This window comes from Netta rufina, assembly GCF_964035555.1.
Source record: "Netta rufina genome assembly, chromosome: 1".
Lineage (NCBI taxonomy): Eukaryota > Metazoa > Chordata > Aves > Anseriformes > Anatidae > Netta > Netta rufina.
In genome coordinates, this window is record NC_140123.1 from 960,067 (window position 1) to 984,942 (window position 24,876).

The 24,876-nt window shown below is 54.0% G+C and overlaps 1 protein-coding gene across 1 annotated transcript in view; it reads right to left on the reverse strand.

Annotated features, from left to right (window-relative positions):
• The window catches only part of CLPB (ClpB family mitochondrial disaggregase), a 66,378-nt gene that overhangs the window by 24,061 nt on the left and 17,441 nt on the right, over positions 1 to 24,876 (reverse strand). Inside the window, exons 4-6 of the mRNA XM_084301898.1 lie at positions 21,286 to 21,389; positions 17,265 to 17,393; positions 1,515 to 1,612 (exon numbers count right to left, since the gene is read on the reverse strand). Of these exons, the coding sequence (XP_084158024.1) occupies positions 1,515 to 1,612; positions 17,265 to 17,393; positions 21,286 to 21,389 (331 nt within the window). The remainder of the gene's footprint in view (positions 1 to 1,514; positions 1,613 to 17,264; positions 17,394 to 21,285; positions 21,390 to 24,876) is intronic.

Consider the following 24,876-nt stretch of genomic DNA (forward strand, 5'->3'; position numbering starts at 1 on the left):
CGGGTGTGCCGGGGAGCAACAACTGAATGGGCAAAGGAAGAACCCGAACCACTGAGATCAGTCTGCAAGCCTTCGTCCTGGGGCTGCTCTCATGCCAGCTGCACACAGAAGAGAGTTTCAAGGGCTTCTCCCTTCCTTTCAGCCCTGTAATACACACAGCAGCTTATTCAGACTTCACCTGCAGCGTTCAGCAACGTGAGCCAGCTCAGGAGCCCTCGCTACCCTCGATACCTTGATACCAGCAAGCGTGGTCTAGCACAGGGAAGGCGCACACAGAGGTTTTTTAGAAGGATAAAGGAACTCAAAAATAAATTAAAAATACATATGAAAACTCCTTGTTATTCTGTCACCAGGATATGTAAATAAAATCTATGGGATGTGCCCATCCAGTAATAGTTCTGCCAATTCATTCTCCAGCAGTGATTAAAATGAGCAATAAATTCTCAAAGACTCTCGGTGGAGCGCAGAGACTGGGGTGGATGCAGCCCTCGGAGCACCGCATCCCCCCCAGCTGAATATTCATCACGAGCTGCCTTGACTGTCTTTTGTTTTATATACAAGTCCAATCATCTTCATCGGGAGCATCTCTACAGATATATTTCCTTTCTCCCCTTCATCTATTAGTTAAGCATAAAAACCAAAGCAGCTTTTCAAGCTGTTTGGGGCGGGTTTTCTTGCCGGGGCTGGACCCCAGAGACTCTTTAGCCAGCAGATAATTCCTCCTCCCTCCTCCTGCAATGATCCCGAGTACTTTATTCTCAACTTCCCTTGCTAAAAACTTGCTTGGGGAGCTGTCCCAGCGAGCACAGCTCACCAGAAGCCGTTACCTCTGCAGCCACCTTCCCTGCTCTGATCCAGCACAGAAAACCCAGGGGAAGGAGCGCTGAGCTCCACGCTACAGACTCAAGTTTTCTGGCTGGGGAACGTGGCTTTGAATTAAGACTCAGGCAAGGATTTTCCTAGGCAAGCACAGGCTGTCCAGCAGATGTGACTGCCTGGCAGATTACTTCTTGATGGTATCTGCTAAACGCAGCAATCGCCACAGTTTAAATTCCCTTCATCTTCCACGCATGGGCGAGTTTTTAACCTCAGGTTTCCAACAGGCGAGTTCAAATTCCACGCCTGTACAGCAAAATCTGAGTTTTTTTTTTTTTTTTTTTTCCACGAATTTCCAGGAATTTCAGAAAATAAAGTAAAAGAACACCTGATTTTACTGGCTTTTTGCTGAGGGCTTTCAGGACAGGATTACTCATCCCTGTGTACCTCACTCCCAAGGCAGAAATGTCAACATGAAGAGAAGGGCACGCGGCTATGGCTACAGCTCGTAAGGACTTCAAAAGTTCTTTTCTTTCTCCTTTCTGCATCATGACATCAATTTACACAGACTTCTTCCAAAGCAGCATGACCCCTTGGAGGTGTGCTGAGGCAATCCTTCACTGCAGGCACCCCACCTCCTTGAAAATTGTTCTTAGAGTGGAAAAAGAACGACCGAGTCACCTGCATCTCGGGCTCACCTTCGTCTCTGATGCTCTCAGGAGGTTCATGACCTCCCCTTCGCGGGCGTAGTCCAGGGGCGTGTGTCCCATTTCGTTCTTCTGCAGGGGGTTGGCACCTGGCGGCAGGAGGAAATTAAAAAGATGAGGGGAGCAGAGTTCAGCCTGGGTGCAGAACGAGCACGAAGCGCATCTTGGGCCCCCCGTGCTGCTCCGAGTCCCCTCCTAACCTCTGCTCCAGGGGGTATGGGCATCAGAAGGGGACAACGTACACCCAGTGGTTATGTGTGGCTGTGCAGGGAACTAGAAAAGGGACTGTCACCCCCAACAGGGAAGAGATGCTGTTGGGGATGAGAGCACACGGTCACCAGAGGAAAATACAGCCTGACAAAAGCGCCTGCCACTGGTCCCTGGGGAGCCAAATGGGCCCACGGCAGCTTCAACTGGCCACGCCATCCCTCTGCTCTGTTGTTCCAGGCTGGAGCTGGAGGTGGTTGTGGGCCGAGCAGCTGCCAGCATGAGCTTTTGGGGAAAAATCCTTCTCTTATTTAGAAATAGTTAAAAAAAAAAGCCAACAAACCCCAAAGACTGAACTGCTGCGGGGAGTCAGGTGGGCATCCTCATGGAAACAAGCCTGCCCAGAGCTCCCTGTGCCCTCCCCAGACATGCAGGACTGCAGGGGAACACAAACAGCCAAACTGGTCCCAGTTGGTGTGCTGGGAAGCAGTGGTAAGCAGGTAGAGGCAGGGCAAGATCTCCAAGATCAGGCGAGAGAGCTACTGGGGAACACTCAGAGATGCAAACACAGTCCCACAGGGTTCAGCTCCGCCTCTCAGCATCTCAGGAAACTTCTCTTAATGCACAGAGAGACTTGGCACAATGCTCACGCACTCTGTGCCCCCCCAGCTTGCTGTGCCAACCAGTCAGAGGTCACGAGGATGAACCTTCAAACTGGGCTGAAGCCAAGCAGGGTGCTTGAACCAGAGGGGTGACGGTGACCAGCAGCAGGGCAGGGAGCCCTGCCAGTGCCTGTGCCCAGCAGGGAGGGATGGGAGAGGGAGGGGAGCTGCCAAAAAGCCACCCGGGTGCTGCTGCGGGGTCCCCGCTCTGCAGGCAGCGTGGCAAACACCTCCCACCCCGCTGCACCTCGGGGTGATGCGGCCACCTCGGCACGCTCTGCTCCTAAAACCCGGGGCCGTGCCGAGCACCCCGAGCGCTCCATAAAAGCGAGCAGCAATCATAATATATGAAGGAGGAGAGAGGGTTGAGAGAGGGGAGATCAGCCACTTGCAAGCGCTGGCATCGGGGATCTATATTTGCTTACAGAATGAAAAATGTGCTCCATAAACATTCGACACGGAGTAATTTCTATTGCGAGCCTTGTCAGGGCGAATAAAGGATATGATGGAGACAGGTGAGATTGCACGGGGCCGGGGCCCACCACTCCGTATCCCTGGCAGAGGCGAGGCAGAGCTCGCCCCCTCCCCAGCCCTCCCGGTGCCCTCCGGGCCGGGGCTCTCCAAGCGGTGACACCCTGGAGGCGAGGCCGGCTTTCCTCTCAAATGAAGGCTGAGGTTTGCTCGGCTCTCCCCTTCTCCTGGATCTATCAATAATGGCTCTCCAATATTGGCCTAATCCCCCTGTTAATGGCTTTGATGACTTGACTAATTGCTGCAATAATTGATAGAACCCGAACCGGCGCGACTGGTCGATTGCCACCTCCAGTACCGGCAGCAATAAAATATTACGCCGCCATAAATAACCGTGTCACTTTGCCTGCTAATACAACGCCGAAACGGCCACCGCTTCCTCGCCGCCCCGGCCTGACCTCCCTCCTCGCCGCCCCCTCCCCGCTGCCCTCGCCCACCCCTGCGGCCGCCCACGGCCGGGGCTCCTCGGCCCCGCCGCGTGCGCCCAGCGGGCTCCGGCCTCGCCGGGCTTAATAGGAGGCAATCCGTCACCTCCCACCAGCTGTCTGGGGCTGGAGATGGACACCTGGGCGACACCTCGGGCTGTGCGAGGCGGCCTCCTCCTCCCCCGGCCCTCCTGCACCTCCCTCCTCGCATTAGCAGACCCCGGCTTATCATATTTGATAAATAGCTCGCCGGCTCCCGCCCGGCACCCGCGCGGCGGCGCCTAGCTGGAGCAGCTGCGGAAGGTCACTCATTGGGGAAATATGTTGCTGTCAGCGGTATCGAACAAAGTTTAGTGGAGTGACAGGCCTCAATTTTTCAAATTTTATTAACTCCGTCCTCTTAACAATTTGTCTTGAATTCCTTCGGATTCCGGATAACTGTCAATAGAGCGCGGGACGCGCCGGGCGCGGGGACCCGTCCTCGCCGCGGCGGCACCGGGGGGAGCGGGGGGACCAGCAGCATCGGGTGGGGTCCTCTGGGGAGAGGCAGTCTGGGACCCCACCGTGGTGCTGTTCTTGCTCCCTGTCCTCTGTCCTAGCTCCCTGTCCTCCATCCTTGCTCCTTTTCCTCTCTCCTTGCTTCCCATCCTCCATCCTTGCTCCTTGTCATCTATCCTTGCCCTCTGTCCTCCATCCTTGCTCCCCATCCTCTCTCCTTGCTCCTTGTCCTCCATTCTTGCCCTCTGTCCTCTCTCCTTGCTCCCTGTCCTCCATCCTTGCTCCCTGCCCTCTGTCCTAGCTTTTTTTCCTCTCTCCTTGCTTCCTATTCTCCATCCTTGCCCTCTGTCCTCCATCCTTGCTCCCTGTTCTCCATCCTAGAACCTTTTCCTCTCTCCCTGCTTCCTATCCTCCATCCTCACTCCCCATCCTCCATCCTCGCTCCCCATCCTCCATCCTTGCTCCTTGTCATCCTTCCTTGCTCCCCGTCCTCTCTCCTTGCTCCCTGTCCTCCATCCTTGCTCCTTTTCCTCTCTCCTTGCTCCCTATCCTCCATCCTTGCTCCCTGTCCTCAGCCCTTGCTCCGTGCCTTCCCTCCTTGCTCCCTATCCCAGCTGGCCCATAATTAAGGTTCCCAGCCAGGGCCTGATCCTGCAGCCATCTCTCTGTGTCACTTCTCCAGTCCCTCCGGGGCACACAGCCCATCCTCAGCACGGTGTGAGAGCCACAGGAGGGATGGAAAATCCTCAGGGATCGCCTCTTACCTCTGCCCGGGCTCAGCAAACACCCCCTCTGCATGCCGGGGAGGACGTGGGGAGCACCCCGCTCCCACATGGCACCCCCTGCAGGGCCCTGTCCACGTCTAATGGGGGAAAAACCAGGATGACTAATTGGTGAAGGAAACTAAATCCCAGGAAAAAAAGGACTGGAAATCCTCAAACCTAGAGTGGGCATGCTGCTGGGGATGGGCACACGGACATCACCTCGAAGCAGAGGGGCTCTGGGCGGCAGGCAGGCCCGGGGAGGGACTGCACAACCCCGGTGTGCTAAATGCAATTTGCCACCGCAGCTACACCTCTCCACGGCCCCATTTGAGCACCGAAATAGCCCGGGATTCACCAAGAGGAGGCAGCCCGCATCACCTGCTGGGGACTGCAGAATGTCATCAGGCGTCAGCTTTGACAAGGGATGACATTGTTATTGCTCCACGCGGCTAGTTAAGGTAATATAAAAGGACTTCTGTCCTCCCGAGCCTGCACTGATTGGATTAGCATGATCACCCCCTTTTCCAGAAACGTAAACCTGTTTTTAAATCAATACGACACGCGTTTCACAAGCACCTTTTAACATACACTGTTAATAGGGAAGCTGCCACCACAGCCTGGGCTCCTGCCACCCTTTTTCTGGCCGATCCCTCGGTGGATGGAAGGGATGTGCTACTGGGCACCGCTCCACTCGCTGGCAGCCACCTTCAGCCCCTGCTACCAGCTCAAATGAATCTCCCCAGCTGCTTGAATTTCACCGTGAACGCACAGTGCCCCAGGAACAGCCTCAAATCTCACCAAGGGAAGGTCAAGAACAAAATCTCCAAAGGTACTGGGTACGAGCGGACCTTCAGGCTTCGGTGCACATCCCTGCACACCGAGGCTTCTGCCTTCAATGGGTTGAAAAAGTTGTGTAAAGAAGTATTGGGGAGGAAAAAGGGAAGTAGGAAAGAGTGAAAGATGAGTGGGAATTCTCAGGGAAGGACAGAAATCCCAGCAGCCTGCCCCCAGGTGTCAGACCCTCTTTCTCCAGGGACAGCAGTCGGACCCTGAAGCAATACGGACAGGCCGGGGAGGGTGGGAGGAGAATCAACATGAGCCAAAAATGAAGAGGTGCAGGACAGAAGTGATGCTAAAGACATCAATAAAAACCACGAATGGCTGCCGAGCTAGAAAGCAGAGAGCAAAAATCCTTGCAGCGATACAGGAGGGCGGCAAACTGCAGAATTTTGGATACAGACGGGATGGGCAGGGGCAGAACCCACACTGCAAGGCTGGGTGAAGAGCAGGGCTGGTCAGGCAGGCTGCATTTCGCTGGCTGAAGGGGTTAGAAACATAGCTGAGGACTGCGGATCCACCACGCTGAGCAGCTGGAATCGCTCATCAGCGACTCATTAAAACGTGAGCATTTATTTTGTGATGATACCACAGGCACTGACTGCGGGGTACCAAACCTTTAGCAGATCCCCAAGGTGCTGTTGTGCCTTGTTGTGATACCACCCAGTTCTGTTCAGCAGGATTTTCTGAATTCATTTCTACAGCTCCTCGAGTCCTCTCTCCTTGTGTCACCGGACGAAGCATCGCTTTAATGAGAAGCCACGTTACAGAACTTGCTTGGAGGCTGGCAGATCAGCCCACAAACACTACAGCAGAGAGGGACACATGCAGATGAAGGTTGCTGTGTGCTGTGAAACGCCATCCTTGCCCCTGAATAACTCTTGCTGGCTTCCCAAGCGCAGGATGTTGCAGGATTTCTGTGTCTGTGTCTGTGTCAGTGCCACCAAACTGAGTGCTGGATAATGTGTGCCCCAGGAGGGCAGCAGGCACAGCCGGGAGCTCCTGGGATCAGCATCTGCTGCCCCTCGTTCCTCCTGCTGCTGGTCCAGCCTCGTGCTTGAAGCCTCTCCAATATGTGTTTGTCCAGCATCACGCATTAGTTCATGCCCTGCCTGTCCTGCCTAAAATCTCTCTCACCCTCTGACTGTTGCCCTGGGGCTGGCCTGGCTCATTTTGCTTTTGTTCAGCTCTCCTTGCTTCTCCCTGCTGCTCTGGCTGGGACTCACACCTCCTCAGAGCCTCCACTCCCCACGGGTCGGTAATTCCTCTCCCACTGTGCAGAGCTCTGCATCTGCCTGCATTAAAGAAAAAAAACTCCTCGTGCCTTAACCAACCACGCTGGCAGCCCGTCCTCTTGAGGATTTGTGCTCACAAATTTACCCGGTTGCTCCCAGGACTGTGCGGTTTTTAATAAATTTTTTAACGCATCCACGAACAAAGAAGGGGACGGTGCCTCAGCTGAGAGGCTGAGAAAGGGATGTAGGATGGAAAGGTTCGGATTTGGTTAAGAACTAGAGGTGTTTCTGGAGCAGGGAGAGCCCTACGTGGTGAGGAGATCCCTTTGCACCAGAAAAAAAGCTGAAGTTCCTGAGGAGGAGCAGGTAAGAACCAGCAAGGAGGAGAGATCCTCGCTGAGGTGCAGCTGGGTCAGCGCTCCCAAACCTCAGGAACCAGACCAAGAAGAGAAGTGCCTCTGCTTCCACACAGATAACAGCAGCAAAGTCCAAATCTAGGCTGTGCATGCTTTAGAGGAGCCTGGAAATAGCAGGCATTACGTCAGGACAGCTGAGTGCTAGTGAATTGTACTGCAGTGAAGGACCAAGTCCCGTGGGTGGAGCACTGCTGTTACGTATTAAAGAAAGGCTGGAGACAAATAAATATGTACAGAAAGGAGCTGGTTGTACTTGCCAGTGACACGGAATTTGTGCAGAATGAAACGTCCTGGCTGAGCAGGGGAAGCACAGTAGCAGGATTACTCTTCTGAGAGACCGGAGGACAGGGAATGCTAAGAAAAAAACACAGAGACTGAAAGGCAGAAAGCACGATAGGAATAAATGGATAAACGGGTACGAACCAGGGACCAGGAGGTGCTTCCCAAAGCCAGAGAGCTCATGAGACAGGAAATCTGAGCTCAGCCTTGGATGGAGCAAAAGGCTTGCTTTTCCCAAACCTCAGCTCCCACGCAGCACGCTGCAGCAGGACACTGCCTCCTGCTTAACTTCCTAATAAGCAAACTCCTGCAAGGAATCCATCGCCCAGGAGTTGTGCTCCAAAAACATCATGCTATTCGTTAAAAAGTCTTTAAATGGGAAAATTTATGATCTTAAAAAGGAACCGCCCTTCAGCGAAATGAGGAAACCAGAGCAGAGCCTTTGCTCTAGGAAGCTAAACACAAAGGTACACTAACGCAGGACAAAAAGGATTTAAAAGAAGCCCTTGCTTCAGGAATAAAACCAAAAAAAAACCTCTTTTTAACTGTATTAGAAACTGGACGGCAGCCAGAGATCGTGAGCTTCGATAGCTGATCAAGATGTAACCCGAGGGCTCAAAGGTTTTATGAAGAAATGTCCAAAGGCTGCTTTGCAGAAGTGTTACCCCCGTGTGTCCCCATACCCAGCCCCAGATCCTGCTGCCACCTCTGCTGGTGGCTGTGGGACCTGAGCAGTGCCCGAGAGCCTCGGAGCTCCTCACCCAGGCAGCAGGCCTCTCCTAGAAGGCTCCCCAGAGAGAAATAATGACTTAACCTCTGAAAACAAAGCACACGAGAGAAGGAGAGCCAGTGGTCGGTGTCCTCGGGGAAAGGATGCTGGCTGGGGGCACCCAGGGGATTCGTGCTGGTGCCTGTGGGGTCAGAACCTGCGAATTGCCAGGAAGGAGGGCTAACACTGACATGATGACCACCAAACCCCATCTGATCAGAGCCTCCTGACACACAGCGATGAGCTGGGAGTGAAACCCAACTCGTCTCATAGATGTAAAGCAGTGCCCAGAGGGAAAAATCAGTCGGCATTGCGCACGCGCAGTGACAGGCACGGAGCCACCTCCCAGCAGGGAAGCAGGCATCAGAACCTGGCGTTGCCATGACCAGGTCTGTGAAACATTAACTTTCTGCTGCATCGAGGTGAGAATTGCTTCGGGAAGGAGAAAAAACAGACTGGGAAGTGTCCCGGTGCTGCTAGCAACCCATGCCTGCCTGTGCCTCGAGGGCTGTGCTCGGTTCTGCTCCCCTCATCCCCCTGGAGCAGGGTCCTGCTGGATTCCCTGCTGAAGGGCTGGATGCTGCAGGGCCCAAAAAGCAGGCAGATAACTCCGGGAAGATAAACCACCCAAGGCTGGAAGGGCCGGGGGATGGCTCTCATGGGGTTTTTCCTACACACCGTTCCCATCCGTGGCTCGGATGCGTGCTCCCACCCTCGCTGCGTCCTCAGGCACAAGCAAGCAGCGCCCTGCCCCGAGGAGCTGTGCTGATGGATGGGTATGGGGTGAGGACAGCGAGGGGATGGGACACCAGAACAGCTGGGAGTGCCCCACGTCTCCCAAACCTCAGCCCACGGCGCATCCTGGAGGTGACTTGGTGTCCTTGGCGGGTGAGACGAGGCTACACACGGCGCGGCACCGCACGCCACGGCAGCTCCCAGGGTACAGAACGCAGAACGCTGCTTGAAATTCACATCAAACCCTCCGCAATGACTCCATCTCCTCCAGGCTGCTCGGTGCTGTGACGAAGGCTAGTGCCTGCGTGGACGCCTGCCCAGAGATTTTCACTCCGGTATGAAATGCCAGAATTCAGCAGGATGACCGCAGCACAGCACGGTGGATGTTGGAGGGGAGCTGGAGGACGTCTGGGCCAAGCCCTGCTGAAGCAGGAGCAACCAGAGCGGCTTAAATCTGCTTTTAGGGACCCCAGTGGAACTCAGCAGAGCTGTGCCCAGCGCACAGGCACAACCTGGCCAGGACCGACCCCCCAGCAGTAACGGCACAGGACTGGATTTCTCTTTGAATGCATAAAACAGATGCATGGCACATGGGGAGGTTGCAACAGACAGAGAAAAAAAATAAATTAATGTGTGTTCAACACAAACGTGTTGTTTTGGATTTCCTTTCTTACTGGTATCTTACTGGACGGTGCTTGTGCTTAGCATTTAAGCACGGCGGGGTACCCGATCCCCCCTCCACACACTCCCAGCCTGAAGTAAAGCACACCCAGCCCGCAGCAAAATTTGTGGAAGCACAGAAAGCAAACCCAGGTGTCTCCTTCCCAGTGCCACGGCCCATCTGTGCACACAGGGATGTCCCCTCCTGCAGCTCCGTGGGCCAGGGCGGCTGGCAGAGGATGTGCGCAGTGCTTTGGGTACCTCCAGATGCAGACCTCAGGATAAGGACGAAGGCAGGGAGCCAAGTTTGCAAGTTTGGCACTCTGAGCACAAAATTTGACATAGCTGAGGTAAAAAAGGCATGGAGAATGGTAGCTAAATCTGACCTCAAAACCATTTTCAACTTTCCTGGGGATTTAAATCCAGAGTGCTCTCAGCCTTCTCCAGCAATGCCCAGGAAGGAGCAGGGTATGGAAGGGCTCAGACACTTGGACTCTGAAGTTTGGGCTCAGAAAAACCTCTGTCCTTGGTGATCCCTCTTAAAACCAGTTGCCTACCTGCTCCTTTCCATCCTCCCTTATTCTGACCTATGTTGTTTTCTGCCTACTTGGTGCCTGGGTGTGAGAACAATCCTCCCTAAATTGTCTGTGAGGTAACAGGATGGGAAACCAAAGGATCCTCACCTCTCCATACGTCTACACGTGTGCAGAGCCATTAAGTTCACGACAAACATTATGTCACTGCGGAGCTTTGTGCCCAGAAACACTCAGGGAGGGATCTGTTTGCTCCCCTGCCCTGTGGGGAAACTATTCTTAAGCACTCCGACACGGACATAAATGTGCCTGCACTCCTACCCTTATTGCTCTCGCCACGGTGGGATGTTAGAAGCTTCAGGGCCGTGCTATGATTGGTTTTTAAATCCCAGTCTCACAGGATTTTAATTACTGGTCTGGCGCGGCTGGGAGTGGAACTTGCTGCCGTCGGATGGAGGGGGTCGATACGCCGGCCCAGAACATATTGAGCCACGGTGCTCGCAGACTCTATTGCACTATTTAATCATCTTTTGCAAAATTTACAGTGCAACAGAAGGAATCAATACGGAATTTATCACATTCCCTTGTAAATATGAGCACGGAGAAGGAGGGAGGGAAGCTTTCAGGCACTCTTGCGCAGCAGCTGGCCTGGGCTGGCTGCGTTGGGGCAGCGCCTTCATTGTGCGAGCCAAACCTGCAACCAGGACGGATCCTGGGGGGGCCTCCGGGCAAGGGGCTCTCCAAAACACCCATCCCGATGCCCCGCTGCCACCTCTGGCTAGGGGAGGGCTTGGTGTCCTCTGGGGAACCCGCAGGAGCTCGGAGGACTCGGCAGCTCCTGCTGGTGCCGTGGGCTGGGGCTCTGCAGGGTGCCCGTGGCTCTGTGCAGGGCAGGGATGCTCCCTGCACGAGGATTTTCTGAGGCTGCTGTGGGCTCCCCAACAGCAGGGGCAGAGTTAGGATGCAAACCGGCCTGCTTTTGCTCACCGGGACTGAATTACAGCCTTGTTCTTCCTGAGATGAGCAGGTTAACTCTGGGAGATCTGAGGCCGAACCGGAGCAGCCCGTGCTGTTCCTCTCCCCACCCCGAGCTGCAGCAACGCCGGCGTTCAGGAGGAGCACACAACCTCCCAGAGCAGACACGGGGTGCATTTCTAACCCAGGTGCCATGGGCCAAACCAACAGCAGGCTCCTGAGCTGCTCTCCCCTGCTCTACCCCTGCCACTGGAGCTTCCACAGCCCCGGCTGATCCCAGGTGGCAGAGGCAGAGCCGGCAGTGATCAAGTTAAAGGGTGAGACAGGAAAAGCTGCCAAGGTAGCGCTAAAAAATGTGATTTCCGAGGGAAGCAGCTCGTGTTGGAAGTGTTCAAGCACACCAACTACTGCTGCAGGCTCTTCTGGGCCCTGGCGCAGCGCTTTGCACCCTGAGCAATCTCTGTGGCTGAACAGAACCAAACAAAAAAGAATTTGTCACTGGGTTTAAATTCAGCTGTACCTGAACCTTGGCTGGAAGTTTTTGGGGCTCCATCTATTAGAAAAGTGTCAGCGTAATGGATCTCTGCCAGCTTGGCTTCCTCAGCTCCTCGTTTAGTCACCCCGCTTTTCTCTTGCTGATGCTGGTGACCCCACTGAGCGCAGAGAACTGGACGACCCCGCTCAGGGTTTGGGGTTCCCCTCCTCCTTGCTGCCCTGTCCTGGCCGTGGGGATGTGGGGATGCAGCTGCCTGGTGATGTTCTTCACCCTCTCGCTGCAGGAACAGAGCCTCTCCCTCGAGGAAAAGCTGCAAACACCCTTGGGTCTAAGGCATATCATGCAGAGTTCCAGCACAGGAAAGCCAGCTGGAACTACAACCTGAATTCTCCTGGTAATACCACACACACTTTCACTTTCTGACGCCAGAAGAGCACCCCTTGCCATGCCAGCTCAGTAACTCTTTCACCTATCGTTCATCCTGCTTACAACACTTGCAATTAGTGTATCTCACAGGTGAGCGTGGAGCATTACCAACAAATGTCCTCTGCTAAATTTACTGCCAACTCGAGTTCTGAAGCCTGGGTCATTGCAGCTGCAGCTAAAATGTTTTCACAAACGTGCATTCTTTCTTTCTGCTCCCCCCTGTCCCCTCTCTTTTAATTACAGCTGCGTGCAGAGCTGAGTGGATCCCTCACAGAGCTCACCAGATCACTCACCCTTGACAAGGCAGCATGGATCGACTCGAGCAGGAGTCTGGACTAGGTGATCCTGGAGATCTCTTCCAACCTCGATGGTTCTGGGATTCAGTGACCTGGCCTCAGCCTCCCTGCACTGCTGAGAGGTCTCTGAGTGTCGGTTCCCTGAGATACTCAAAGCCCAACCCAACACAGAGCTGGGCAACCTGCTCCAGTGATGTTGCTTCGAGCAGCGGGCTGGATTTAGCTGACCTCCAGGGATGCCTCGGTGCTTTTATGGCTCTGTGATCCTACAGCACCCCGGTGCCCTGATGGGAAACAGGAATCTCCTCCTAGCACCCTCCTTGTCCCTCTTTCCATGCCACAATTCCTGTTCACACCAGGGCTGACACCCCGGCCATCAGCTGCACGATATCTCAACAGCAAACGAGAGCTTGATGCACGGGGCTGGGCCAGGCACCCTTTAAAACAAAACCAAGGAGATTGGGCTTGATTTAACCAGGGAGGGACCAGTCAAGAGTTGTACAGGGACAAATGGTTCCTGGTGAACTTCTCCAGGCTCCTGCAAGCCTCCTTCTGCTCCGTTCCCCTGGCTAGGCTCAGCCCCTCACAGCCTCGCTGTTCCCGTGCCAGGTTTCAGACTGCGAGAATCCTTTAAACCTGAATCCTTCCTCCCACGTTAGCCTAATAAAGTGGTACCAGGTACTTGCTCCGAAAAGCTGCTGCTGAATTTGTGCTGGAGGGCAAGGGGCTGGTAGCAGCCTGAGCCACCAGCGAGGCTTGGTTTGACTACTGGTGAGAGCCCGGGGCTACGAGGGTGGGAAGAGAGCCACTGGGCTTACGGGCACGGGGTGGGGGCCACAGGAACCGAGATCCCCCCCCAGACCTCTGTGCTCTCAGGTGAATCTGAACAGCGCCTGCCTGGGCATCTTGGGCTACCTGCATTTTGGCAACAGGTTCCGGAGCAGAATGGGACTCAGAAGGCTGACAGAGGAAGGCTGAGCTCTGTGGCAGGAGGCAGAAGCTTTTAACAGGGGCCGTTTCGTGCAGCAGATTTAAACGGAGACATTCTCAAAGCTCCCTCTCCAAACCAAGACGCCTCCATCCCCACGGAGCTGCAGACCCTGCCTCTCCTTCCTCGGCGGCGCACACAAAGCCCCCAGAATCGATCGTGCCTGCAGCAGCGACTGGTGCAGGCGGTCGAAGCGAGCTCCCACCCACTCCTCCACAGAAACGCTGATCTTTATGGTGTCAGCTCAGGTCAGGAGCCTGTGAAATGTCACCAGCAACTGCCCCGAAGGACAACAGAGCAGCGACTTCGTCTCGCGGTCTGCTGGGCACACACATGCTGACCACAAGGGGATAAGGTCCTGGAGGGGTCAAGTGAGTCGCTGAATAGGCCACAAAAGGCCAGGGAGGTGGGGCGAGGGGGAGGCACACGGGGGGCTTCCCTTAAAAAAACGGTGCCGCACAACGGGGTGGTTGTTTGAGCGCAGAGGGGCCTGGGCAGTTAATGGCTTTGGCCCCGAGGGCAGGGCACCAAGCGAAGGAAGTGTTGGGGAGAGTAAATGGCCACTCAGTAAAAAGGCAGGTGTAGGGAAGTGTAAAGGAGGGAGCGAGGGGAGCCTGTTCCATGTCAGCAAACAGGAAACGTCCTCCTCTCAGATGTCAATGGCAGGGCGCTGGGGGGAATTATCTTCACAAAGGGCCGGCGGCAGGCAGGCTGTGCAAGGTGCTCCATCTCCACTCCGAGAGACCTTCGGCCTCGCAGCCCCGCATTCAGCGCGGATTACACGAGCCAAAAGGCCGGCCCGGCGCTTTGTCACTGCCCAAAAGTGGGGAGGAGGGGAGCACCCCGAGCCAGAGCAACGAAATCCCGGCGTCACGCCACGCGCCCGTCGTGAAATCGCCCTTCTGCCTGCGGGACACGCTGAAAGGAGGGGGAAAAGGGGCGGCTGCAGCACCGCCAGCCCCCAGGAATTCACCTGGTGAGAGGGGACACGGCTGGGATTAAATCATCACAAGTGGTCGGCGTAACTGTCAGGGTACATGGAAGTTTGCACGGGCAGGCAAAGGCAGGTTAATGTGAAGAATGTGATAAATTTAGCCTCGGATCCCACAAGGACTTCAGTGTGGTCTGGCACATCGTGCACCGAGCGGAGAATCGTGTCTGTGGACTGCTCTTCCCGGTGTCCGAGCACTGGGGCACGCCTGTGTCTCTGCAAGATGCTGGTTTGCACTTGGAAATGCATTCTTAGCACAAAGTCTGTGTCTCTGTCTTGAGTCTGTGTCCAGGAGGATCTCCACGGGGCTGGGCTGGGTACAGAATGCCGCTGAGGATCTCAAACCTTCGTGCTACGGCTGGCTAAATTCAGCATTTCGCTCTGATTTTATACTCGGTCCCTTCAGTTGAACTCAAACAACCCCAATCCTGCAGATTGTTGTGTGCTTTTTTTTTTTTTTTCTGAGATCCAAGTGAGTTCTTCCGAGCTGAGACACTGCCGGGAACAAAGACCTCTCTGTGAGCACCGAGCAGCAGAAGAGGCCGTTGATGGAGAGGACGGTGGCTCCGGCACAGAAGCCCGCAAACAGAACCAGCTTTCACCCCAAAAGCACTGCCCTCTGCATCAAAAGAGGCCCGCACAGGGCAGCAGCACTCCGACAGCTGAGCAGGGGACAGAGGGACACGAGCTGGCCTTGCTGCTTGCTGTTATTTATCCACGATGGCTTACACTCCTCAGTGCTAACCTCACTTCTTTGCACCCGTGTTTCATGGAGACTTTGAAAAGCAGAAAGAACACCCAGGTATCTTGGGAAAAACTCTTCTTTCAGCCCTTCCCTGGGTGGCACGAGGTGGTGGCTGCCAGCCCAGACTCAAGAGGCTGAAGAGGAGCTCTCAGCCTCCTGCTGGCAGCTCTGCCATCGTCTTCTCTGAGCACTGTGCCCACCACACTCACATCCCTGCTGCTGCGAAGCGCTGTGCCAGCTTCACAGAGGACTGCTCCTCCTGTCCTGAGTCCACGCCTGCATTTGAGGTGTTTTTAGAGAGAACAGAGCCCTGCTGAAACTCACAGCCTCTCACCTCCGAGCCACTCCCCAGCCCCACGAGTCCCAGGCTCGCCCTGCTCCCAAAACTGCCAGGACGAGTGATTTGGCCATGCTGCCTCCCTCCTAGCACCCCAGATCCCCCCTTGCCTGCTGCGTTCACCACCACGGCCCTTCCCGGTCCGTGCACTCACAGCTTCCCCAGCACCCCAGGGGGAATTCTGCCCCGTTCCTCCCACGGGCATCCCGAAATTGGGTGCTCAGGAGGTGTCTGCACAGGCTGCGAGCACGGAGCCACACACCAAAAAGTCTGAGGACTCCCCAGGCACCACAAGCACACGCTCCCACAGACAGCAGAGCAGCTGGCGGCTTTTTGAGCTCCCTCCTCTGCAAGCAAACCTCAAGAACCTGGGTTAAACCCATTTGCTGTAGGTTTTCTTTCCGTGCCTCTTTTCCGGGGGTTAATTCATGGCCAAGAAATAGGGGGGTGGTATCCAGAGAGAAATCCTGACCCAGAGTTAAGCGTGGCATTCAGTGGCTCTGAATTTCTGACTTTCACTCTTATTTTTCTATTTGTGAACGATAACGAGCGTACACATAGATGAGTATCGAAGCTCAATGTTCCTACACTAATTCTTCATCTCTTCTGGGAATGTTTACTTTCCACGGATGCTACTTCCCATTATCTTTTTAGCTTTTTTTAGCTCATTTCTTACGGAATGAGCCCTATGTGGACACGTCACCCAATTCTCTGCCTGCCTGCTTCCCGAGAATTCACCCCCGAACCCCTAAGACGCCCACACCGCAGAGATCACGGCATTCCTCAAATGTTTGTGAGACCAGCATCGGGCTGGAGAGACACTAGGGAGTCTCTCCACTGCAGGGACAGGCTGACAGCACGCAGCCCTCACACAAGCACACGCTTGAGGGCAGGCACAGCGCTGCTGCTTGCTGCTCAAGGGTGCCCTGGGTGCCTCCACGGGGAGGAGAGGAGCTGAAATTGTTGTTGTAGGAGGAATGGCAGGGATGAAGGACATAAATCTGGAGGCAAGCAGAACTCACTAGCAACGTGGTCCGCAGAACAAGGTGCACCATGGGCAGATGCAGCTTTTACCAGCACCGTGCACACCCAGGTACGCATTCAGCACGCTCTGGGTCTGGACGGCAGCGGAACAAAGAAGCAAATGTCATCCTGGTAAAGATCAGCAGGAGGGTAAATATAAAAAACTGTTGTCATGGCAGCACATCTCTGTTAGCTAAAAGCATCTTCTTCTTTTCCTCTACTTTTGCTGATGAGCTTTTTCCCCACGAGGCCAGCCCAGCACTGCCCAGCGAGGCTGTGCCACGTCCATGGAGGTCCCCAGCACCCGGCTGGTGTGGCTTCACAGCTCTGAACTGGGGCTTTGACCTGCCGTGGTTGCTTCCAGCCTGAACTACCCTATAACCCATGAATTTCCCTCTCTTTGGATCTGTATCTAGAGTCATGGGTATGTAAGAGAGAGCAGTAAGGCAGGATTCATGAGAAGGACTCTGTGCTCTAACAGGGAGGACCAACAACTGCTCGGGTTAATTTCTGCAGATTCTGCATTGCTAAACCCAAACCACCAGTCCCCGTGCCACTCGATGTGGGTGCTGGTCCCCATCCAGAGCCCTGCTGCCCACGGAGCAGATATCCCAGTAAAACAGGGCACAGGCACAGGACAGCTATGGAGGAGGTATGACGGATGGGTAGAGGGCACGTTGCAAAAGGGGAAATATTCCAAATACCAAGCAGAGAGAGCACTGGGTGCACTTCCATTGGAAGAAAAGGAAGACTTGGTGATTAAGACGAGGACACCCACGAGAAAAAAAAAGCTGGAGATGACTAAGAACACAGAGACTAAAAGATAATGAGATTAAAGCAAACAGTGAATCGTATCTAGCCCTGAACACGGAGGAGTGTGCATCGTGTCTAGGCCTGGCACCCTGCAGCTCACCTCCATCCAGCAGCAGCTTGACCGTCAGGTAGTCGTCGGCGAGCACGGCGTAGTGCAGGGCCGTGCAGCCCCTGAAGCTGGCTCTGACGTTCAGGCGGTTGTTGAATTCGTCCTCCCGGGTCACAAGGACTGCAGGGGAAGAAGGAGGAGAGAGACAAAGTGAAGGACTGCTTGAAAACACGCGTGGATCGCCCGCCAAGGAGCTGGTAAGGGCCCAAAGGGTTTTTCCAGGAGACAATCGGGACCCCGTGGGGGTTTCTGGTGGCTGTTACCCACCGCACGGAGCAGCAGCCCTGAGAACAACCCAGGGATCTACACGGCCCAGTTGCTGCCTTCCCACTCCCCTCACGCTGGGGAGGAGGTGGTTGGAGAAAGCCCAGAGAGAAAACCCCAACCCCGGCCCCTCTGCACCTTCTGTGGCTTCAGGTGAAGTCAGGACTCAGCTCAAAGCAGCAGGCAGAGCCTTCTGCCTTGTATTTCCCTTCTCCCGTGAGAAGGGCCAGAGAAGGAACCGCTCGGTGCTTCCCCTGCACCACCCTCCTCCCTCAGCAGCCTGCAGCTCTTCAATTCCAGGAGCACCCAGCCCCAAAACCCACCAAAACCAAGAGAAGAGAGCCAGAGAGGCCGAGAGACGACAGAGCTACAGGTCCTGGAGGGAGCAGCCAGCTGGCAGCGCCCCGGGGGTGCCCTCCAAGTCCCGCTGGGCTCCCCTTGTCACACAGCTCACACGCTCACCTCCACCAGGAGCTGCCTGCTGCACTCCACGCTTCTCAGAAATGCCAAGAAGCAGGCATCTGAAAGCAGGAACCCTTCTAAAAATGCTTCTTTTGCTAACTGACAAGTGAGATGGGTTAAAGTGCCAGAGCTTAATCCTTGCTCCTGCCCGCTGGCTTGCTGTCTTTGGCCAGGTACCGAAGCTGTCAGCTCGTTGGGACCTGGAGTTTTTATTCTGGTTGTTCAGCCCCCGGTGCAGTGGGCTGCCTGAGGTGTGTTCCCAGGCCCTGCCGGGCTGGGAATGATTCATAACAATACATTTTACAACTCATTAGAAAGCCTGGAATCCCCTGCGCAAATGCAATTACACCGAGCCCTGGCAGGTTTTGTGAAGTCAGACCTAGGAACTGCGACGTCTCTTGGAACAGAAGCTGATTAATTACGTGTTTTTCCTCCCTTTGAGCCCTGTTGTACCGAATGCCAGTGCACAAGGACACCCTGCAACAGGGAGAGACCAACCAGTCGTGCTGGCAGGCTGAGAGAACTGGGACGAGGCTCTCCAAGGGCAGGGTGAGGGCTGGGGGGTGAGACAGGCACAGCGACACGCTAATTCCTCCACACCAGGGCAACAGCAAAGCAGAATTCGGGCTGGGAAGTTGGAGGACTGGGGAAATATGTTAAATCAAGCCGAGGTACAGTGGCAGAGGCCAGCAGAGCGGCTGAGCTGTCACCAGGCAGGCAGAGGGCCCCTGCAAAGTGACCCTGAAGCGCATCACTTCTGGCTACGTGCAGGTCCAGCCCGTCCCTGGGTGCAGAGCACGCATCTCCATCTCGTTTTAGGGACTGAAGGAAACGCAACGCCAGCCTGCTGATTAGCACAAGGGGACTTCCAGGCACAGAGGCACCTTCACGTCACTCCCGAGAGCGTTCAGCACAGCAGAGAGAAGCCTCATCTCGAGCCTGGCCAGGATGGAGAGGCCAAGCCTCCAAAGAGCTCGAGTATTCCTCGGTACAGTCAAGAGCCCACAGCAAACACCATCCCCATGTCTCAAGAGTGAAGATCCACCTCCCACGAGCAGCTCAGGGCTGTGGGCTTTGACAACTAAACCCGAGGAAGCCCACGTTCAGGGAGTTCGGGTGCTCTGGGCACTACTGCTCTGTACCAGCAAGGCAGACACAGCCCGTGGATGTCCTGCAGCCTCCACGCTCCCTGCGAAGAACTCCTGACAGGCTGCCAGAAGATTTGGTACAGAAAGCACCGCAATGAATGCCTGCTGCTGCTCTAGCCCAGCATCCCCGCTAATGAACCGCAGTACCTCCAGGAAGATCAATTAATGCCCTGGCTCCTTTCCTTTCCTGGGTCTTTTCTCCGAGCGGACCGGGCGAGTATGTATATTTATTTATTTGTCGTCATTTCCTACCCAGGGAGGAGCAGGATAATGAACTGCGTGCGTCAGGGAAGATGAATCTGAGATACTAGGGAGCAGTGCAGTAAAGAGATTAAAGTGTTATTATTGTTGGTTTTTTTCCCCCATGGTCCGTTGTGACAGCTCGGCCGTCATCTGTAAAAAATGTCTCAGAGAGAGATAATCATCGGAAACTCAATAAAGCGTCAGGGGAAGCCTCGTCGACCATCAATCACTGGGTGCCTGGAAATTTTCAGCCCTCTGTCTCCCTTCCTGCCATCCATATAAATGTCTGTAATATATTTTGTGCAGTGTTTGCGGAGCATACCCTCTCGATTTGGATGTTTTTATGAAAAAATATTTATACACGAAATATGTAAATGGGTAAAAAAAAAAAAATATAAAAAAACAAAGGCAGTTTCTCTCTCTCCCTCTCTTTTTTAAAATGCAACAGAATTTATTCTTTTTAATAAAACATGTCAAGCAAAGAATTAATGCAACTTCTTACTGAGTGGCCTTATCTTTTCCTCACCCCAAAAATATATAACATTAGAGAGGGATGAATGCAGACAAAAACAATTAACTTTATTGGCTGATACACTTTGTCTTAAATAAAGTCTGTGTACATGCATTATGTATTGGCATTCCATTGTTCATTTTTTAATGTTGTTTCATACATTTTGCATTCACTGCTACAGCAATCTGATAGATGTGTGTCCTCACTTCCATCAAGGAGCAGGTCTATTGCACGGGTGGGTTACAGTGAGGGATGAGAGCGGAGAGCTTTTAAAAATAAAATAACGCCCTGTCAAAACTGTCCCCTCGCTGATTCATCTTCTTAACTCAACCCGGGTTTTATGAAGGGTTCAAATATTCAAATATTACGCCTTCTTTAGACTTTTCTGAGAGCTTTCAGCTCTTAGCAGCGAGGCAAAAAGCTCAGAGGGATGGACGGACGCTGTCACCGTGCGATTTTGGCTCTGCAAACTACAGGGGGCAAACACATGCCCTGGAGAACTGAGGGGGTGGCTTCCCCAAATTTCCTCCTGGCAGTGATCAGGAGAAGGTTTCCCTTCGAGGCAGAAGGTGAAGCACACAATGCAGTCAGGCTGGAGACTCCAGGCCCTGAGGAGTCCCAGCGCGGGCTGAGCTCTGGCAAGGTGGCCAGAAGAGACCTGGAGATGCTGCACGTGAGGATTCACGTGCCATGGCTGCTGACCCAGGGCTCACGGTGGGTCAAGCTCAGCTTTTGGGTGGGGAAAATGCCTCCAGAACCAGGAGGGTAGCAGCTGGTGGCATGTTAGCGGGGTCCAGCCTGCCTCAGCTCCCCAGCAATGGGCATAACGTCAGGGTGAGACTGGAACTTGGGACGTGGGCCAGGAAAAACCGTAACAAGATCAAATAAGAGCAGGGAAAAAGTCCTTGGTTTAGTCTGAAGACTGAAGGGATGAGTCTAGAGGCAAGGGAGGAAAGGCAGCACTAACACCTGGCCAAAAACCAGCCAGAGTACTTGCAAGCAGGTCAGCATCATTCAGCTTTCTGTCAGTTGGACAAGTCTTCCTTCATTTTATGGCTGTTTGTAAGGCAGAAGCCTAAGCCTGCTAGTGGAATACGCTGCCCTTCCCCGGGCAGTAGGATGGTGCTCCTACCTACAGCCTCGTGCCGTGTTCTGGCTGTACATAAAAAAGTTATCCCTAGGATACTGAGGAATTGCTTCTCGTGAGCAGCTACATACTGTTTTCTCTCACCTGCAGACATACACCCACACACAGCACCAGTAACTCTGCATTTAAATAGAAGCTGGGAAAAAAAAAAGAGGTCAAATTTCCATTTCAAAGACAGAAACTGAAATTTTGGGACCTCAAAGGCAAACACAGGCAGCTGAACAGGAACAGTATTACCTTCTAACGAATGGAGGCCTTTTTCCTTGGCAGTCTCGTACACGCTGCTGAATTCATCTCCGAGGTTTGGGTCTGCGTTAGCTGCAAGCAGGATCTTCACCAAGCTGGTACAAATCACAGGAAAAGGAAGGCAGAGGCACAGTGAGTGATCAGAATGGGTGACCAGAATCCATCAGGCCCTGAGACAGGGCTCAGAAAGCCATCCTCAAACATTCCCAGCTAGCGGGGGGAAGTTAAACCAACGTCTATTATGGAATATTTCAACAAATAAAATAACACCAGCATATTCTGAAAACAACGAGATGTGGGAGGCACTTGTAGGGCCACATGCAGTGAGAAATGCAGCCCTGCAACTTTTTTAGTCTGGGTCAGTGGTGGAAACTGCTCACAGCCACAGTCAGAGCCAGAGCTTGGCTACAAAGCCAAGTTATAAAACTCTTCAAGGCACGGGAAGTAAAACTAGCTTGTGCTTTTCCTTTTGGAGGCAATTTTGCTTTTACTTTTTTTGCTTTTGGAGGCAATCATGACAGTACAGTCTCCATTACTAAAGGTGCCATCCTACAATACAAGCATATGGGATTTCAGTATGAAGTATGACACGGTAAGGGTCTGGAAGGCTCCTAGTCACGCCCAAGGTCTCTGCTCTACAGTTTATAGCTCTCACTTGTGTGGTCCCTCTACACCTGGGGAGCTGATGGAAGCCTCCCTTAAGCAGGCAGCCCTTGCACCCACGCTGGATGTCAAGCACAGCCAGTCCTTGCTTTCTTCTGCCCTCCCAAGAGGAAGCACCAAACTCAGAACTCAAAACCAGATCTCAACTGCATTACGTATACAGGGTCCTGGAAGAAAAGCATTCAACTCCTGCATGAGGTTCAGTCAAACCTGTCTTTGAGCACCAGACAATTTGTACGAGATCACTGCTGAAGACAGCCTGATCATCTGCAACACAGCCAGGACTTCTGAAAGAGATTTCATCTCTGAATTGGTAGAGGACTCCCAGTTACTGCACCCTGCAGTGCCTGGTGGAGAGGCAGATCCTCCTAGGGCAGCACAGCAACATGGGCAGCACATCCCCTACTCCACTGCCCGGTGCTGGAGCTGAGGCTTTGGGTCCCCAGACCTGGAAGGTTACCAACACGCTACGACAGATCAGCACGACGCTTTAGGGTGGATATTAGGAAGAACTTCTTCACCAAAAGGGTTGTGAGGCATTGGGATGGGCTGCCCAGGGTTCAGTCCCCATCCCTGGAGGTCTTTAAAAGACGTTTAGGTGTAGAGCTGCTTCTGAACCCAGAATCATCAGGCAAAAATTAGATCTCCCACCACCTCCGAAAGCAGCTCGAAGCCAGTTAATTTTTATTTTTTTATTTTTTTCCAGGGTTCAAGCTTGCCATGACAACTAGACAGCGCGGCGTTAGCGAGCATCCATCACTGGTGCCGTGGCTCAGGGGCTGACAGCGGCTCTGAGCCCCGCGCAGCGCAGCCTGACTGACAGGGATCTGCAGGCTGCCTCTTGTCAGCTCACATTTACCATTTAACTTAAGCCTCTCTCCCGTTTACCCCATAAATGCATTAGTGGAATAAGAGGTGGTTATTCTCTTCTTTGAACAGAGGCACTGCGACGCTCCTCACCGTGCACAAAGTTACTTCTGGGGAATAAAGCGGCACGTTGGAAGCCAGGAGCCCCTCCTGGCACGCACCTCTGGGATCACCCCGAGTTCCTTTACATTCACACATCAGCAACGTCCTTACTTCTAAAATATTTTGGCTGAGACGCACTACATCTTGATCTTCAAATGGTGATTGTTCAGCGCAGCCCTGCAGGGCCCCGCGGAGCCGCTCGCCCAGCCCCAGGCCCCGGCGGCTGCTGGAGCCCCCGCGGAGGAGCCCCCAGCCCCTCTCTGGGCACCCGCCCGGCACAGCAGTGCTGCCTGGGGCCCAGAGGGCACCTCCCGGGCTCCAGGCTGGGCCCGGGGCCTCTGCTCCTGGCCCTGGGCACCCCTGAGCAGAGCCTGGAGAGACACCCAACCGGCAGGTACCTGCTGGCACTGAGGGGAGGTCATCTCCCCAACTTTTGGGTATCAGCAGCAGAGGACAGGAAGCCTTGGGTATGAGATTTCCTTGTGTGTGAGGTGTGCTTGTCCCCTGCCACCTGGATCTCTCCAGACAGACTGACTTCTCTTCCCGTTCATTCAGCAGTTTTGCTCTTGGTGCAAGCATCACTGTGTGCCACTGTCTACTCTCTTCAGCATAATCCCAGCCAGACAGAACCTTTTTGTCTCATCCTCAGTCCTCTCAGAACAATTTCAACAACAAATCTCCCACCCCGTGTTCACAAAAGCCATGTCTCTGCTGCTCTGCTCCCAAAGGCCACCCCAGTGAGGACACCTGATGTGAGAGCACTCTCTCCACACACACAATAAGCCTGTAAGTCCTTCAGGACCACCTTAGGAGCATCAGGAAGGCACGGGGAACAAGACTTATCCTACAAGTCTTTCAGCTCCTCTCGCAAGGGCTTTTCAGCACACACAGCTGCCCAGGCTCTTCCACCCCTGCTCACTCTGTAGGTCCTCAGAGATCCTTGACCCTGTTTTCGGTGCCAGGCTGGTGATGCCGGGTACGGGGTGTGCCAGTTGTCCACAGCTCCAAAGCAGGAGAAATGACGGTGCCACAGACAGGGCTTCTACCTGGAGGAGCTCACCGATCTCTGCACAGTCCTGCTGGAAGACCCAGTGCTGGATTGCTCTGGAGACATCCTGCAACTCCAGTAAGTGCTGCCAGAGAAGCGCATCGGAGATCTTGAAGAGGCAATCCCTGTGGGAAGCAGGAGGTGCAGGATGGAAAACCGTGGGGCAGGCACTGCCCTGTTCCCCCGTGGTTTCTTTGGTGAGGACCTAGGGATGGACAACTAAATAGTGAGTGGCCCTAGGTGCAACGGGAGCAGAGGTTCCACCCAACACACCGTGCTGGTGTGCCAGAGCCGTTCTGATCCTTCAGGTCCTTTGCAGCACAGGTTCTGATACGGACACACCTCCCTCCTCGGACCCAGGCCTCACGGCTGTCACCACCAAAGAGATCCCTCCACTGCCATTTTAGCTGACAGGCTATGATGTGTTTTAAGGTCGCTGCCTCTTCTTCATTTTAAGAGAAACGATCCCAAGTCCCAGTGCAGGGCTTTAATCCACAACCCCGCAGCCCAGGGGTGAGATACGGGTACCAAATGAGTCACAGGAAAACACACAATGCCTTGTAATTTCCTCGGTAGCTTCATCTGTCTTCCCGTCCTGTTCTTAGTGCCTACCTCGAGATGAATGTTCTTCCCAGGCACTTCATCAGCTATCACCTCCATGTGCTCCTGGTGACTCTCAGGAAGCCCTTTCCTCTCCATTCGTAGCGCACACCTTCAGCATTGCCCCCTGGACAACAACCTTTCAGGAGAAGTTTAGATGTGTGCCAGCTGCCAGGCAGCCTGAATGTGCAGGCAGGAGGTTACGGTGTCTGCACTGCCCGGCTCTCTCCGTTAATGACCCTTTTCACCATTTCCCCCTCATCTATAAAGCAGAGATAAGGAACATTTCCTTAGCTCTTAAG